General features: G+C 48.5%; 1 protein-coding gene across 2 annotated transcripts in view; it reads left to right on the plus strand.

Annotated features, from left to right (window-relative positions):
- Positions 1 to 18,361, plus strand: part of LOC133119238 (protein Wnt-16-like) — a 53,778-nt gene that overhangs the window by 13,149 nt on the left and 22,268 nt on the right. For both annotated transcript variants that reach the window (XM_061229752.1, XM_061229753.1), the window contains exons 3-15: positions 2,903 to 2,997; positions 4,317 to 4,398; positions 5,662 to 5,734; positions 6,269 to 6,428; positions 9,200 to 9,327; positions 10,529 to 10,601; positions 12,760 to 12,927; positions 13,055 to 13,159; positions 13,758 to 13,888; positions 14,617 to 14,696; positions 14,884 to 14,913; positions 15,735 to 15,921; positions 16,633 to 16,801. In XM_061229752.1, the coding sequence (XP_061085736.1) occupies positions 2,903 to 2,997; positions 4,317 to 4,398; positions 5,662 to 5,734; positions 6,269 to 6,428; positions 9,200 to 9,327; positions 10,529 to 10,601; positions 12,760 to 12,927; positions 13,055 to 13,159; positions 13,758 to 13,888; positions 14,617 to 14,696; positions 14,884 to 14,913; positions 15,735 to 15,921; positions 16,633 to 16,801 (1,481 nt within the window). The remainder of the gene's footprint in view (positions 1 to 2,902; positions 2,998 to 4,316; positions 4,399 to 5,661; positions 5,735 to 6,268; positions 6,429 to 9,199; positions 9,328 to 10,528; positions 10,602 to 12,759; positions 12,928 to 13,054; positions 13,160 to 13,757; positions 13,889 to 14,616; positions 14,697 to 14,883; positions 14,914 to 15,734; positions 15,922 to 16,632; positions 16,802 to 18,361) is intronic.

The following is an 18,361-nucleotide window of genomic DNA, read 5'->3' on the forward strand; positions in this document are numbered from 1 at the left end:
TGCCCCTCTTAAACAGGTCTGTCTCATTCTCACACACTGCTGGTCGCTCTCACCGTAGGGTTTAGTGTGCTGCCTCATTACATTAATGGCATTCGGCAGACGCTTTTATCCAGAGCGACGTACAGTTGATTAGACGAAGCAGGAGACAGTCCTCCCCTGGAGCAATGCAGGGTTAAGGGCCTTGCTCAAGGGCCCGACGGCTGTGCGGATCTTATCGCTGCTCCACTGGGGATCAAACCACCGACCTGGCGGGTCCCGGTCACGTACCTTAACCGCTACGCACACACTGCTGGTCACTCTCACCGTAAGGTTTAGTCTGAGATTCATTCTCTCTTGCCTGCCTGCTCCCAATGTCTTCAGCTCAAAATATATTTTTAATGCAACAAATTGGAATTAATTAGCTGGAGGAAACGTCTAAACTGACGTTTTGTTACGAAAGGAAACGCCCACGGTCGTCAAACATTCGTACGCGGACGCGGCCGGAGAATATCACACACGGCCTGGCCCAGACCGAGGCTGTGGGGTCCTCCTCGCGAATAAAAGCCTTTTTGTCCGACTCTGAGAGACACCCACTGAGAAAAGAACAATTTCACCATTTTGCCCACCAAGGGTCCCAAGGTGTCGGCTTACGATTGTAAACAACGCGCGCTCTCGCACACGCACGCACGCACGCGCACACACAAACCAGTGTTTGAGAAAACACACAGCAGTTCTGAGTTATAGTAAATACCTTCTTGTGGTTTTAAGCTGGCCCTAATTGAGCCCCTCTTATGCAATGTGATATATGTAGCAGTTCCAGTGGAGCTGTCTGAACTCTGCTTCTCCCGACTGCCTGTGAACCAGTTCTGTCTGTGAACCGATTCTATCTGTGAAATTACTGTCTGTGAGCCCTTTCTGTCTGTGAACCCATTCTGTCTGTAAACCCATTCTGCCTGTGAACCCATTCCGTCTGTGAGCACACACACATTCCAGTCACAGAAATGATGCATGACTTGTCAGGCATTAGTACTCCTCAGCCGGTGTGTTTCTGTGGTCCCAGCTCCACACGTGTGAAATGAGCCAGTCCTTCTGGCAGAAGCTGTGTGGTTTCCTTCCCGAGTGATTTACACACGCCGGGCTGAGTGGCACCGAAATGGCCGCCCTTCTGTTTATCTTACTGAGCAGGGGGTGTTTATGTTCCCAGCGCTAAAGACCAGATCTCGCAGAAAGGCTCCAGTGCAGAGAGAGGGGTTCCATCGTGACCCTGGGTTTAAAAAAAAACGGGTTTCCTGCCATTCATAGTGCGACTCGCAACGTCTCGGTCCCGGTCCAAAAACACCAGGCCGTTTCCTGGGGCGGTTCCGAGGGGCCGGAGCCAGATGTTCTCGGTGGTGGGCCCAGAGACGGGGGGGGGGGGGGGGGGGTGCTTATGTAACCAAAGTTATCTTTATTTCCACAGGAAGATAAAAGCTGCGTTTGGCTTATTTTAGAGATGACAGTTGCAGTAAAGTACAAACGGATCCTTCTCAGGCAGTGTTACGGGCTAACTGTTAGTGCTCTGACTGTGTTACGGGCTAACTGTTTGTGGTCTGACTATGAGTTACAGGCTAACTGTTTGTGGTCTGACTATGAGTTACAGGCTAACTGTTAGTGCTCTGACTATGTGTTACAGGCTAACTGTTAGTGCTCTGACTGTGTTACAGGCTAACTGTTAGTGCTCTGACTGTGTTACAGGCTAACTGTTAGTGCTCTGACTGTGTTACAGGCTAACTGTTAGTGCTCTGACTGTGTTACAGGCTAACTGTTAGTGCTCTGACTGTGTTACAGGCTAACTGTTAGTGCTCTGACTATGTATTACAGGCTAAGTGTTTGTGGTCTGACTATGTGTTACGGGCTAACTGTTTGTGGTCTGACTATGTGTTACAGGCTAACTGTTTGTGGTCTGACTATGTATTACGGGCTAACTGTTAGTTCTCTGACTATGTGTTACGGGCTAAGTGCTAGCTCTGTTTTTTTAGCTTTTATATAAGCAGGTATGGGAGCTGAGGCTGCAGTGACCACCTGGGGAGTGGGTCGTGGGGAGGAAACATAAGGGATTGTGTACTCAGTCTAGACACGGGGGATGATTACGCGGCCAGACGTGGAGCCAATTTAACTGGAATTTGGCATTAAAAGCCATCTGTAGGCTGTGTAGAAGAGATGGCGTCTCAGACTTCTCTGTTTTTCAATAAGGGCTGCTGTGTTTTCAGGAATGCCTCGGGTGTGATATGTAGAAGCAGCCCTGCCCCATTCCCTGCACATGCCACTGTACGATATGTTCCTCCTGGCCTGTTTTAATCTCCCTGTCACTGCACCCCGTCCTGGAACACAACCCTGTGCTCCTCACACCAGCCTGATCCCTGCGTCTCCTGCGTTACACGTCTGTCATCTCTCCCCTCACCAATCTCCCTCGCACTCTCACTCTCTCCCCTTTCTCTCTCTGAACTCATTTATATCATTTTACTGTGCTTTTTTTCTTTTTGTGTGTGTGGGTTTTCGGTTGTGCTTTGGCTTTGGTTTCTCACCAGTAAGTGTTAGAGTAAAGGCTCTCTCCTCCCCTCACCCTCTCTCCCACTTTCTCCTCCACTCTCCCCCTCTCCACTCTCCCTCTCCTCCTCTCTTCCCCCTCTCCCACTCTCCTCCATCCCTCTCTCTCTCTCCACCACTCTCCTCCTGTCTCCCTCTCTCCCCCTCCTCTCTCCTCCTCTCTCCCCCTTCTCTCCTCCACTCTCCTCCTCTCTCACCCTCTCTTTCCCTCTCTCCCTCCCTCTCTCCCTCTCTCTTCCTCTCCCCCTCCCTCTCTCCCCCTCTCCCCCTCTCTCCCCCCTCCTCCCTCCCTCTCTCCTCCTCTCCCCCTCCCTCTCTCCCCCCCTCCTCTCCTCAGGCGGGGGTGAGTGGGAGGTGCTGGTGTGCCTGCCCGGCCCAGGGAGGGGCTGCAGCAGCAGGGTGGAGTCTCTCCCCCTCCGGCCCCATCAGCGGGTGAGTTTCAGCCAATCGCTCTCCAGCGACTTCTGACCTCTGACCTCTGCCTGACCAATGAACCCAGGCGCATGGCCTGCTCTGCTCCTCTCAGGCTGATGAGATGAGCCTCTCTGATGCGTCAGGATAAGACAGGCCTAGAGTGAGAGAAGGACCCATTACACACACACGCACACGCGCACACTCGCACACACACACACACACACACACACACACGCACACTCACGCACACACACACACGCACACACACAGACACGCACACTCACGCACACACACATGCACACTCACACACACACGCACACTCACGCACACACACACGCACACTCACGCACACGCACGCATGCACACACACGCACACTCACACACACACACGCACACACACACACGCATGCACACACACGCACACTCACACACACACACGCACACACACACACGCACGCACGCACACACACGCGTGCACACACATACACACACATAGATACACACACGCACACTCACGCACACACACACACACACACACGCACACTCAAGCACACACACATACATGCACGCACGCACATACACACACACGTACACACAGACACACACACACACACGCACACTCGCACACACACACACACGCACACACACACACACACACACACTCGCACATACACACACACACAAACACTCACATACACACACACACACACACACACACACACACACATACACAGCCAGTGTGGCTGACTGCAGGACAAAGGCTGTTTTCTGACAGGGAAATGAAATCAGATCTGCAAGATTCCTCAGAAAAATATTTTTAGACACTCACCCACATATGGCCTCACTTTGGTGTGGGAGAAAACCTCCCCCCCCCACCTCTGAAGCTGGTATCCCAACACAAACACCAGCACTGACCTCAACAGTGCTCTCAATATAAATAGTACCAGAACTGACATTAACAGAGCTCTGAATACCAACAAAACAACTGACCTGGCACTGCTCCATACCAACACCAGGCTGAGCTAGATACAAATCACAACATGAACATACATCACTACTGACCTGAACAATACTCTCAATACAGACACCAGTACTGACACTGCTCTGAACACAGACCGCAGTCGTCCCCGTTGCTAGGCGCTACAGACATTGCCCAATCCCATTCAAGCACTACTCTTGGTCATTAATTCTCTGTTGTTTCCTCGTTGGAGCCCGGAAGCGTTTGTGAGTAACGTGATGACACCCGTGCCTCCTGGGTAATGTAGTTCTCAGAGCTATTCGTCCTTGGGCTCTGCCGCTCCCCCTCCCTGCTCTAACGGGGTCATTTCCCTCCCCAGGTGAACCTCATACCTGGACTGGCCCGGGCGTTCTCACCCCTGGGCGGAGTCTGCCGGTTTCAGAGTGACAGCAGGCTGTCAGGTGGGTGGGGCTCCTTAAACTGAGTGGGCGTTGTCATGGTAACAGGGAAGTACAGGGGGACAGGTTTAACTTTTAGGCCTGGTTTAGAGAGATTGCCCAGTCTGTACAGTTTGCCAAAAACACAGTACAGTACAGTACACGGGTAAAAGAACTGCAGCGTTAGTGTGGTGTGTTGTGTCTGCAGTATAAAAGCAGGAAAAGGTGGCCATGTTGTTGTTGCAGCATACAGGATCTGTAATGTAATGTAATGTAATGTAATGTAATGGATCTGAGTCAGACACAGAGAAGCCCATTGAGCAGTAATTCTGTGGAAGAGTCTACCTCAGTTCTCCCACTGAAGCCCTCAGCCTCACTCACGAGGTGCGGAGAGGCGCTGAGGCGTTAGCGTTAGCGCCCTGTGGCAGACTGCTGCCTGTTAGCGCCTCTGTCGGTCGGATTTGAGCCGTAATGTCCGCCTGCGACCGCGGTGAGGGGTTAGCGTTAGCGCCCTGTGGCAGACTGCTGCCTGTTAGGGCCTCTGTCGGTCGGATTTGAGCCGTAATGTCCGCCTGCGACCGCGGTGGGGGGTTAGCGTTAGCGCCCTATGGCAGACTGCTGCCTGTTAGCGCCTCTGTCGGTCGGATTTGAGCCGTAACGTCCGCCTGCGACCGCGGGGGGGTTTCATTAGCGCATTAGTGCCAGGAGAATCTCGGCTGGGATGTCCCCATTCCCTGGAACGCCGTTACCACCTCGCGAAAAAGGGGCACGGTCTCGTGTGGGTCGGCGTCTCTACGGAAACGTTCGCGGGGCTGTGGAAACGTTTTGTTTTAAATGAGAGCTGTGACTCTGCGCACCACAGTGCGCGGACTGGGACTGTTTTACGGGACACTTTGAAGATGGTTTACAATAACGGGAAATATTGAAAATGAGAAATATTTAGATTTTTGGAAACTAAAAAAGAAAAAGCGGCAATAATTGAAATGGGTTCCCTTTATTGTGAAGTGTTGTGTGTTTGTAATCTTCATAATATGCTCTGTTACAATACCTAGTGTCCTATAATGTCTTCACCAGTGTTGCTGCTGAGTGTGTATGTGTGTGAGTGTGTGTCTGTGTGTGTGTGCAGTGTGTGAGTGTGTATGAGTGTGTGTGTGTGTGTGGGTCTGTGTGTGTGTGTGTGTGTGTGTGTGTGAGAGAGTCTATGTGTGTGTGAGTCTGTGTGTGTGTGTGTGTGTGCATGTGTGCTTCAGTGGAGAGCATACTCAGGGATATTGTGTTGCTTTGCAGGACTTGAATTTCCCATCATTCCTTCTGCTTGTGCGCAGCTGAGAGCAACCAATGGCCCGGGCACATCGCAATGGTCAGTCTTCCCTGAGAATAACGACGTGAAAAGCGCACGTCTGAGGTCAAGTGTGTGCGCGCGTGCGCCTTGTGGTTCTTTTAAGTCTTAATCCAGTTTGTGGTATTGTCCATGGACGTGTGGCTTTGTGAATCTGATCTGAGGCTAACTTTACTCAGTAAAAGTTACTACACTCCTCTCCTGGAGTTTAGAGTGACAGAGAGAGAGAGAACACCCCTCTGTAGAGAGAGGGCTTGCGTGACTATTCTGAAGGTTATGAGCCAGCATATGATTCAGTGTGCAGTGTGTCCAGGGCCTACAGGCATAACGCAGCATAGAACATGACATGACATTACATGACGTAATGGTGATTTAGCCTGTTCACCATTTCCCTCCCACTAAAGGGTTTCTGCCTCTGCTATATGACCTGGATCAGAGGAGGACTGCTGATCTGGGGTTAGACTTGCGCATTGGTCCATAATGGGGAAGGTTAGGATATGGCCAGGAGGAGCTGACCCCAGATCAGTTTTTCTGAGATGCGTTTCCCCTCTGCAGGGCCCCACCCCACCCACCCCTGGGCACTGTGGCTGGACATGGATTCGTTGCCATGGTGAAGGTGTACGTCCTCGTCACCTCGGCGACGCCCCTCACAGCCTTCTTCCACCCCACCTGCCTGGTCAGGACGGACCTCTCCAGCAATGGCTATGTCTCCAAGGTAGCCGCCCGCACCAGGGCTGTTAGCATAGCATTAGCATTCAGCAGAGTCTGGCTATTCGCAATAGGCTTTTACAGTATGTGTGTTAGCATAGAATTAACCAGGGCTGTTAGCGTAGCATTAACATTCAGCGGAGTCTGGCTATTAGCAATAGGCTTTTACAGTATGTGTGTTAGCATAGAATTAACCAGGGCTGTTAGCGTAGCATTAACATTCAGCGGAGTCTGGCTATTAGCAATAGGCTTTTACAGTATGTGTGTTAGCATAGAATTAACATTCAGTGGAGTCTGGCTATTAGCAATAGGCTTTTACAGTATGTGTGTTAACATAGCATTAACCAGGGCTGTTAGCGTAGCATTAACATTCAGCGGAGTCTGGCTATTAGCAATAGGCTTTTACAGTATGTGTGTTAGCATAGCATTAACCTTGAGCGGAGTCTGGCTATTACCAATAGGCTTTTAGAGTATGTGTGTTAACATAGCATTAACCAGGGCTGTTAGCGTAGCATTAACATTCAGCGGAGTCTGGCTATTGGCAATAGGCTTTTACAGTATGTGTGTTAGCATAGCATTAACCTTGAGCGGAGTCTGGCTATTAGCAACCTGTGGTTTTACAGTATGTGTGTTTGCGTAGCATTCACCACCCCTGTGACAAAGTTATTGCCCCCTTAAATGTAATAACTGATTTCACCACCTTTAGCAGCAATAATTGCATCGAAACACTCCCTATAATTTGATATTAGTCTTTCACTTTCGCTAGTTTAGGTGAATTTATTCATTTATATGTTATAAGACTGTTATTAGCGGAGTGTAAATGATTTTGTAGATGATTTTGTAGGCCCGCTGTCGTGTTGCAGTGAAAGTTCTCCGTAACAGAAAGCAGACCAGAGAAAACATGCCACGCATTTCATCTGTGTAACAGAAGCGCTCGCGCAGATTGTCACGTAGAAATGCGCAAAGAAATATATTCGGCAGGTGCCGAGCTGTTATTCTGGAGGACATTTTTAGAATATTTCAAGGATCCAATATGATCGTTTATGTTTTATTTTAGACTATTTTTTTTTCTCCCACACATACCTGGAGACCATCATCAGAACAAAAGGAAAAGCTGGTGTTTTGTTTTTGCTTTCATCGCCTGCGTTTGAAGCACGATCTCCGCAGGTTCTCTTGCCCGTTTCGCTGGATTTCCGAGGACGCCTGTGCGATTTATCCGTGGCGTTTTAATTTTAATGGGAACGGAAGAGGTTGTTTCTGGAGCTGCGGAATTCCTGAAACATGTGATATTGATAATGAACGTGTAAACAGCTTAGCCGTAATTTAAAATCACACTGAAAACCGACGCGGACTTTCCTAAAATAAAATGCGGACTTCAAAGATACGGGGAGGTATTTGCTTTGTCAGAGTTGGTGACAGTGCAGTGACCCCCGGCCGGGTTTCGGAATGAAAGACCCCCTCAGTGCAGCGCTGTTTTGATGGGGAACTGGCCCGTTCCTGACCCCCAGAACTCCCCCAGTGGGCGAACAATATTGTGAGGTGCTTTTATTGGCTCATGACGCACTCGCTCTCCCTCAGAAAGACATTCCGTTCTCCCTGCTGCTCTCTGCTGGTCATATTCAGCCACTACAACGCACGAGAAGGGGCTCAAAAGTGAGTTTCTTTAGGCTCATCTAGGCACACGAAAGGACGTGTAAGAGGGTCTGTATCTTGAAAAACAACGATATACTGTATTATCGGATCCCTTTGTCCAGTGGCACAGTGGTAGAATTCTGACCAGTTAAGGTTGTTGAAAACTTGTGTTGAAGTTCTTTCATTTGTTTTTCCTGAAACATATTCTCGTAATGCAGCAAGGAAAATATTATATAAATATAAAATGTAATAAAAGTATTTTTCTACTTTGCTGAGGTTCTCCTGGCAACCCCTATGGTCCTTTGGGGAGAACCCTGCTCTACGAATACTGCTCAACTGCGATCACAAGTGTATTCTGTAAGGCGACCAAAAAGTGGTTAAGGTACATGACTGGGACCCGGAAGATTGGTGGTTCAAGCTCCGGTGTAGCCAAGATGAGATCTACACAGCTGTTCGGCCGTTGAGCAAGACCCTTAACCCTGCATTGCTCCAGGGGGGGATTGTCCCTTGCTTATGTCATCAACTGTAAATTGCTTTGGATAAAAGCATCAGCTAAATAACAAATAAAAAAGAAAAAAAAGAAACAAAAAAACACCAGGGTATGCATACAGCGTCGGAGCAGCTTGCGCGACTCGAAGTGAACAGCGCCATCTGGTGGTGAAATTATGTAAGAACTCTGGCTGTGAGTCTTGGCTGGGACTTTAAGCAGGAGCGCTGAGTAAAGCTGGATAACTGCGCAGACAGATGAAACAAATGAAATTAAAAAAAAGGAAAAAAACCGATATGACCATGAGTAAGTTGACAGGATGGCCCAGGCACTGCACCGGTCAGCTGAACATCGCTCTTAAAGTAACATCCATCTGGATCCAAAGGTGCTTGTTCTTTCCTTACTCTGACAGTTTCATACATCCATCCATACATCCATCCATCCATTATCTGAACCCGCTTATCCTGAACAGGGTCGCAGGGGGGCTGGAGCCTATCCCAGCATACATTGGGCGAAAGGCAGGAATACACCCTGGACAGGTCGCCAGTCCATCACAGCTCTTAAAGTAACACACACAGAAAAATCAGTCTGTAAAATGTGGCAGTCGGGTGAGTTGGAGTTCACACGCGGTCACTCCCCTCTCACTCCGACCCCCACAGCTCCAGCCCTTTCTCCTGAAGCAGCTGGGAGCCGACGCCCCTCTGGCCCTCGGCAACACCAGGGAGGCCGTGGGCGGAGTCCTCCTGGCTGCCGCGGCGACCGTCGCAGAGCCCCACCCCCGCAGCAGGTGCGTCTCCAGAGCGACCGGAGCCTGACGGGCATTTAAGCTCCTTTTACCAAAATTTAACATTTAAGCTCCTTTTACTCAAACTTAACATTTAAGCTCCTTTCACTCAAACGTAACATTTAAGCTCCTTTTACCCAAACTTAACATTTAAGCTCCTTTCACTCAAACTTAACATTTAAGCTCCTTTTACCCAAACTTAACATTTAAGCTCCTTTTACCCAAACTTAACATTTAAGCTCCTTTTACCCAAACTTAACATTTAAGCTCCTTTTACCCAAACTTAATATTTAAGCTCCTTTCACTCAAACTGAACATTTAAGCTCCTTTCACTCAAACTTAACATTTAAGCTCCTTTCACTCAAACTGAACATTTAAGCTCCTTTCACTCAAACTTAACATTTAAGCTCCTTTTACCCAAACTTAACATTTAAGCTCCTTTTACCCAAACTTAACATTTAAGCTCCTTTCACTCAAATTTAACATTTAAGCTCCTTTCACTCAAACTGAACATTTAAGCTCCTTTTACTCAAACTGAACATTTAAGCTCCTTTCACTCAAACTGAACATTTAAGCTCCTTTTACTCAAACTTAACATTTAAGCTCCGTTCACTCAAACTTAACATTTAAGCTCCTTTCACTCAAACTTAACATTTAAGCTCCTTTTACCCAAACTTAACATTTAAGCTTCTTTTACTCAAACTGAACATTTAAGCTCCTTTCACCCAAACTTAACATTTAAGCTCCTTTCACTCAAACTTAACATTTAAGCTCCTTTCGCTCAAACCTAACATTTAAGCTCCTCTTACTCAAACTGAACATTTAAGCTCAATTTACAAGCCTTTTCTTATCCAAAATAACATATCACAAGAGCCACCATAAGTAACACGTAAAACTGAATTCAGACTTAGCACATCTAAATTACAAGGGAAGTGCCAAGATACAGCAAACACACCCATCTCTACATGTTCATACATAACCTCAGGCTGGTGAGGAATACATCTGGCACAGCTGCACTTTAAGGAGCCCTTATACCCCTGCAATTACAGTGTAACCCACAGCTGTGAGTGTGGATGTCTAACGTTGTCGTAAACAGCCTTTTGAAATAAGGCAACAAACGGGTGTTGAAGTTGTAATTACAATGTAATGAAGCGTATGTGCTCTGTAGTCACACCGTGCTGCACTGCTGGTCTGTGTTTTGCAGGTGCCTCCTCTGTTTCCAGCTACTCACTTTCACTCTGCTCTTTAATGGCTCCCTCCTCCCTCAGATTGTCCAGGTAAGAGCGTACTAACGTGCATACTAACATGCATACTAAGAGCTGAGTCTACTATTCATCTGATTCCATTGAATCGAAGTATAAATGCAATGGTCCCAACCGGTCACTAGATGGCAGTGTTGCACCTTTCACTTCCCCAGCTGTCCTGAACAGTGGCATTTCTACAACAGTCACCATTAAAGTTAAAATAGGTCATTTCAGACTTCTAACGGTCAAGAGAGGAGTAGCAGCAACAAACACCTTCAAACCCCAACGCTGTTTATCCCTCCCCCTTCTCTGTGAACGTGCTGACATTGAAACGCCATTGGTGGCAATTAGAACCAATTTTCAAGCAATGAGCTTGAATTATTGTACAGCTATACGATGTTTTGGTGCAGAGTGGCAGCCCGTCAACTGCATATCTTGAAACCAGAATTTAAGGACTATAAGCACTGACAGAGGGTGAGTCAACATGTCAGTGAGCCTCTTTCAATGATATGAAGGGAACAATGTTTTAACTAAAAAATACTACCTATTGTACGTTTGTGCAAAAAATGTAATCCTCCTCATCTTCCTGTTCATGTGTGGAAGGCGATGGGCAGGATATAAATATAAATATAGGGGGCGACATGGCTCTGACAGTAAGAGCAGTCGTCTGGCAGTCGGAGGGTTGCCGGTTCGATCCCCCGCCCGGGCTGTGTCGAAGTGTCCCTGAGCAAGACGCCTAACCCCCAAATGCTCCTGACGAGCTGGTTGGGGCCTTGCATGGCAGCCAATCGCCGTTGGTGTGTGAGCGCATGTACGAATGGGTGAATGAGAAGCATTAATTGTACAGCGCTTTGCATAAAGGCGCAATATAAATGCCAACCATTTACCGTTTGCCATTTATTTCTGTATAGCTTATCAAGTTGTCTCATGTAGTTCTGTGGTCGAGGTGCTTCACTTGAGGTTTAAACTCAGACTGAGTACAGTGCAATTGACTTTACCTTTCCCCCTGGCTAATTTCCTTTGTTACCATTGCTTTGTGTGTGTGTGGTCATTGGGTGTGACGATAATAATTTATTTTAAGAGCAGGTGCTGATTCCCTGCACTGTTACAGTAATCCAGCTGGTGAAATGTCTGCTGTGCACATTTATATACACACTGTAGTATACCAAACAAAGCAGATAGACTGAGGTACTGTTGTACACACCCACACACACACACACACACTCACATATACTCACTCACACATACACACACACTCACACACACGCACACTCACACACACTCACATACACTCACACACACACACATACACACACACACGCACACACACACACTCACACACACGCACACACACACACATTTACACACACACACACACACACACTCACTCACACACGCACGCACACACTCACTCACAGACCACACAAACACACACACACACACACACACACATACACCACTGTGCCACTGTGAAGCTCTCTAACTAATCCAATCCAGTTCTCTGTCCCAAACAAAGTCTCTTATTGGTTCCAGGTTTGTAATAAAAACCCTTTTAAGTCCTGACTTGGCTTCTTCTCCTTTTCATCCATATTTTCTTTTCATCCTTCGGATTTTCAGCAATCGTTTTGTTTAAACTCTCTCCTCTGATCCTGCTTGTTCCAAATTAGTTCCGCCCTTCCCCGCCTGGCAGACGTCTCGGAGCAGCATTGAATTATTTCGCGGGATTTTTATTTATTTTTTTCCCCATTTGAGGGAACTTTACAGTGTATTTTTTTCAAATCCGATGGTCAGATTTGGGTAGACGGGCGAAAAAGGAGGCGCAAGGTACCCAACTAATTTTGTTCTGTGGAACGCGAAACGCTGCTTTACCTCAATGACAAGGACATGGCCTTCTTTTGTACTTCTTCTGCCGGCGCTTATCTTTGTTGTACAGGTAGCAGTTGAAATTGTACTTCCCTCTAGGGTCTTTCAGCGAACTTATCCCTGGTTATGGGTACTCACTTTGTTGTACGTCACTCTGGATAAGAGCGTCTGCCAAACGCCATTAATGTAATAATGTAATGTAATGCAACGGTGCTGGTTCCCCCCCCCGCCGTAGTCTACTGTCATACCGAGCTGCAGTAAAGGAGCTCCTCCACTAGGCGGAGTAGAGGCCCACGGACGGGGTCTCATATCGCGTTGCCTCTCTCAGGTACAGGAGGACCTGCGCTTCGAGGAGCCGGCGGACCCAGACTTCGAAGGCCAGATCGCTAAAGAGCTCGTTCTGGAAGACTCTCTCAACTTCCTGCTCCCCGCAACCACCGGAAACCAGGACCTGACCAAACTCTTCTCGGACTCCGACACGCCCGTCGGAGAGAGCGTGAGCCTCGTTTTGTTTGTTTTTATGGATAAAATACAATCGTGCCAGATTGCTTTGTGAAATAACGCTGCTCTGGTCTGGGATCTGGTGGTGTTGGATATGATGGTTTGTCCTTCTCTCCTCTCAGTACGGTGGCTGTCTAGGGACACACAGAGCCTGTCTGCCTCCCAACGAGACCCTTCTGCTGCTCCAGTTTGCGCAGCAGCTGAAAGCAGGCGGACCCTTTAAGCTGGTGTGTAACGTCTTGCTTTCAGAATCACGTTTGTACGGTTTCAGGTTATATTCTACAATTGTGTCATTCAAATATCTTTCTGAGTGTGTGTATAAATTAACCTGTTATGGAATGATCGAGTACAATGTGTTTTTTTTACTATTGTATCTGTTGTTCGTTTTAAAGGGGAACTTTACATTATTAAGCGATGACATTAATTTAGCTGATGTTTTTTTTATCCAAAGGGACTTACGGACTAAGCAGGCAGCCTGTAGCGTAGATACATGACTGGTGGTTCAATCCCCTGTGTAGCCAAGGTCAGTGGTTCTAATCCCGGTCTAGCCACAATAAGATCCGCACAGCTGTTGGCCCCTTGAGCAAGGCCCTTAACCCTGCATTGCTCCAGGGGAGGATTGTCTCCTGCTTAGCCTAATCAACTGTAAGTTGCTTCGGATGGAAGTGTCAGCTAAAAACATGTACTGCAGGGTTTTTTCCCCATTACCGTTTTGATTGTAATCCACCAAAATTCATTTTTTGGTAGCCTTCCATCAAACTGCACCCTAATTCAGAGTTTGAATGTGCACGGTGAGTTTAGCCTTTGCTCTCCCTGTGTTGGCAGCTCTACCCAGCATCCTCTCCTGGCCTCGACGCTCTCCAGCACCGTCTCTCCCAGAGGTTCCGCACCGCAGGGGATTCTGGGACAGGAGTCCGCCTGGCTGCGCTGTTGAACTGGGTCCTCAACCAGACGGGGTGAGGAGGTCACAGCTTTTAACACATGAACCGAATTTACGCAACACAGAACTTACACAGCACAGATAACATGACTTTAACACATGGGCAGAACTTACACAACACAGATAACACAACTTTAACACATGGACAGAACTTACACAACACAGATAGCATGACTTTAACACATGGACAGAACTTACACAACACAGAAAATACAACTCTAACACTTGGACAGAACTTACACAACACAGATAACACAACTTTAACACATGGACAGAACTTACACAACACAGATAACATGACTTTAACACATGGGCAGAACTTACACAACACAGATAGCATGACTTTAACACATGGACAGAACTTACACAACACAGATAGCATGACTTTAACACATGGACAGAACTTACACAACACAAATAACATGACTTTAACACATGGACAGAACTTACACAACACAGATAGCATGACTTTAACACATGGACAGAACTTACACAACACAGATAACATGACTTTAACACATGGACAGAACTTACACAACACAGATAACATGACTTTAACACATGGACAGAACTTACACAACACAGATAACATGACTTTAACACATGGACAGAACTTACACAACACAGATAACATGACTTTAACACATGGACAGAACTTACACAACACAGGTAACACAAGTGAGACAAGCTGACTGACACTCCAGGTGGGAATATTTTGGACTGTTTTATTTTTCCGTTTTCCAGAATGGGTGACCCAGAGGGACAGGCAGGAAGGAAACCAGCAGATGATTCCCTGCATTCCCAGAATTCCCAGTTAGAGAAACGTAAGGTGGCACTTGGGTGGACTAATCTGTTAACCAGTCAACCGTTTAAGCAGCTAAGATGTCAGGGACTTGTATCATTTATTTTATTATAACCCGTTAAGAGTACAGATAGGTTGGAATGAAAAAATGTCCAAGGTTTCTTTTCTGGTTGATATTTCACTCCGGCATTTTCCCCTTCCTTCCTCAGATTACTCCCAGTGGTCGGACTGCGGTCATGGTGAGTGTAAACATTCCTGCGGTCAGGATGCGCGTTGGTTTTCATTCACAAAATGTTCCAGCAAGTCCTGCATCCGCCTCTGCAGGGGCTATAATGAGCCAGCCTGGTTCAGTTCTACTGGGGGAAAGGGCTATAATGAGCCAGCCTGGTTCAGCTTTACAGTGGGAAAGGGCTATAATGAGCCAGCCTGGTTCAGCCTGGTTCAGCTCTACAGGGGGAAAGGGCTATAATGAGCCAGTCTGGTTCAGCTCTACAGAGGGAAAGGGCTATAATGAGCCAGTCTGGTTCAGCCTGGTTCAGCTCTACAGGGGGAAAGGGCTATAATGAGCCAGCCTGGTTCAGCTCTACAGAGGGAAAGGGCTATAATGAGCCAGTCTGGTTCAGCCTGGTTCAGCCCTACAGGGGGAAAGGGCTATAATGAGCCAGTCTGGTTCAGCTCTACAGTGGGAAAGGGCTATAATGAGCCAGCCTGGTTCAGCTCTACAGTGGGAAAGGACTATAATGAGGCAGTCTGGTTCAGCTCTACAATGATAAAAGGGCTATAGTGAGCCAGCCTGGTTCAGCTCGACAGTGTGGGAAAGGGGCATAATGAGCCAGCCTGGTTCAGCTCTACAGTGGACTATGTATATGTATGTATGTATGCACGTGTGAGTATGTGTGTGTGTGTGTGTGTGTATGTGTGTGTATGTGTGTGTGTGTGTGTGTGTGTGTATGTGTGTGTATGTGTGTGTGTGTGTGTATGTGTGTGTGTGTGTGTGTGTGTGTGTGTGTGTATGTGTGTGTGTGTGTGAGTAATAAAGCTCTTCTCTGGCTGCTCATAGACAGGTGTGTGGACCCCCACCTGCGGCAGGTGTACACAGACCCCCCCCTGGTCCTCTCCCCCCCCTTCAGCCCGGAGGTGAAGGAGTACCAGGCAGAGGTTCCCTTCGACACAGTGATGATGCGGATCAGGGCGGAGCCACTGGACTGTGGCTGCCAGGTGCACCTGGACGAGCGCAGGGGACCCAGGTGAACCACGACCACCTCTGAGGAATATAACACACGCATGCAGAGGCATGTAACATACACACACTGAGGAATATAACACACGCATGCAAACAGGCATGTTACACACACACACTGAGGAATATAACATACACACGCACAGAGGCATGTAGCACACACACACTGAGGAATATAACATACACACACACTGATGAATATAAAATACACACACACTAAGGAATATAACACACACACAGAGGGATATAACATACACACACACATAGGGATATAACACACAGTGGAAAGGGGAACCACAGGGCAACCTGCAGTGTAGTGGTTAAGGTACATGACTGGGACCCGCACGGTCGGTGGTTCGATCTCTAGTGTAGTCACAATAAGATCCGCACAGCCGTTGGGCCCTTGAGCAAGGCCCTTAACCCTGCATTGCTCCAGGGGAGGATTGTCTCCTGCTTAGTCTAATCAACTGTAAAAACTGAGGAGGAAGAATAATGGGAAAAATAATGGTGCCTATCAGTCGCATAAGCCAAACAGAGGAAAAGCAAGGCGAATATGTTCTGGCCTCGTTAAGCAGATGCGTGCTAGGTGCAACACTTTTCTCAGTTTGAAATAGGTCATTTTTGTTGTGCGACACTAGTCGAAAAAGTTACGCAACTGAACAGAAAACCTGCTGCATTGTGGGATGCGTACCCGTAATGCTATTTGTCGTTTCCCCAGAATGGCCAACTACCCGGTGGGTCTGGGCAGCAGCAGGGTCAGTGTGCTGCTGACGGACGAGTCGGGGGCGGAGCCTGTCATCGTGGCCGTCTACACGCTGAGCCTGTACCGCCAGCCCCGGCCCAGCCTGCCCATGTTCCACGAGCACGTCACCTGCGGCTTTGAGCAGGTGGGCCCCCGAATTCACCCCGCTGCCCCCATCCCAACCCCGCCGCCCCCAAATCACCCCGGCTGCCCCCATCCCAACCCCGCTGCCCCCATCCCGACCCACCACCCCAACTCAACCCCGCTGCCCCCATCCCAACCCCGCTGCCCCCAACTCAACCCTGCTGTCCCCAACTCAACCACGCTGCCCCCATCCCAACCCCACCACCCCAACTCAACCCCGCTGTCCTCAACTTAACCCCACCACCCCAACTCAACCCCGCTGTCCTCAACTCAACCCCACCACCCCAACTCAACCCCGCCGCCCCCAACTCACCCCTGCTGCCCTCAACTTAACCCTACCACCCCAACTCAACCCCGCCGCCCCCAAATAACCCCTGCTGCCCTCAACTTAACCCTACCACCCCAACTCAACCCCGCTGTCCTCAACTCAACCACACCACCCCAACTCAACCACGCTGTCCTCAACTCAACCCCGCCACCCCAACTCAACCCCGCTGTCCTCAACTTAACCCCACCACCCCAACTCAACCTCGCTGTCCTCAACTCAACCCCACCACCCCAACTCAACCTCGCTGTCCTCAACTCAACCCCACCACCCCAACTCAACCCTGCTGCCCTCAACTCAACCCTGCTGCCCCAACTCAACCCCACCCCCCTGAACTCAACCCTGCTGTCCCCAACTCAACCCCGCTGCCCCCAACTCAACCCCACCACCCCAACTCAACCCCGCCGCCCTGAACTCAACCCCACCACCCCAACTCAACCCCGCCGCCCTGAACTCAACCCCATACCCCAACTCAACCCCACCGCCCTCAAAGCACTCTACTGCCCAAACGCAACCCCGCCGCCCCAAACTCACCCCCTGCTGCCCTCAACTCACTCCCGCTGCGCCCAAAGCACTCTACTGCCCCAAAGCCCTTTACTGCTCCAAAAGCTCTCTTCTGCCCCAAAAGCCCTCTACTGCCCCAAACTCAGCCCTGCTGCCCCAAAAGCCCTCTACTGCCCCAAAGCCCTTAACTGCTCCAAAAGCCCTCTACTGCCCCAAACTCAGCCCTGCTGCCACAAAAGCCCAAAAAAAAAAAAACTGTTTTTATTTTTCAGTTTGAGTTTCGGGAGAAGTGGGTCCTAATTAAGATTTTTCTGATATTAATTTCTGACTCATTCAGAGGGTTTGGTTGTTTGCATACTTCTGAAGGACATTCAGTCAAGCAAACACATTTCCTTTGACGGTTCTGATGTTTCATGTGTAATGCAACTTTGACATCGTGTTCACCATTTTATTTTCCCATTTCCCTTTGCCGTTTGTTGATATCATCATCCCACAAAGCACACAGACCTTTTCAATAATTTTATATTTAATTAGGAATCGGCCTTTCATGTACCCGCGCAGCTCTGAAGAAAGGCACTTAAAAAAGGCTTTTATTTCAGATTTTCTTTCCGTCCAAACAATAGCGGAATTCCCCTTTTCGGAGCGGCGTGTTTGCAGTTGAGGAAGTTAGGAGTTCGATGTTCTCTGATAGTGCTGGCTAACTGCAGGCCTAATTGGGCAGTGGAGGTTCAG

The sequence above is a fragment of the Conger conger genome, chromosome 19 (genome assembly GCF_963514075.1).
Source record: "Conger conger chromosome 19, fConCon1.1, whole genome shotgun sequence".
Classification (NCBI taxonomy): domain Eukaryota; kingdom Metazoa; phylum Chordata; class Actinopteri; order Anguilliformes; family Congridae; genus Conger; species Conger conger.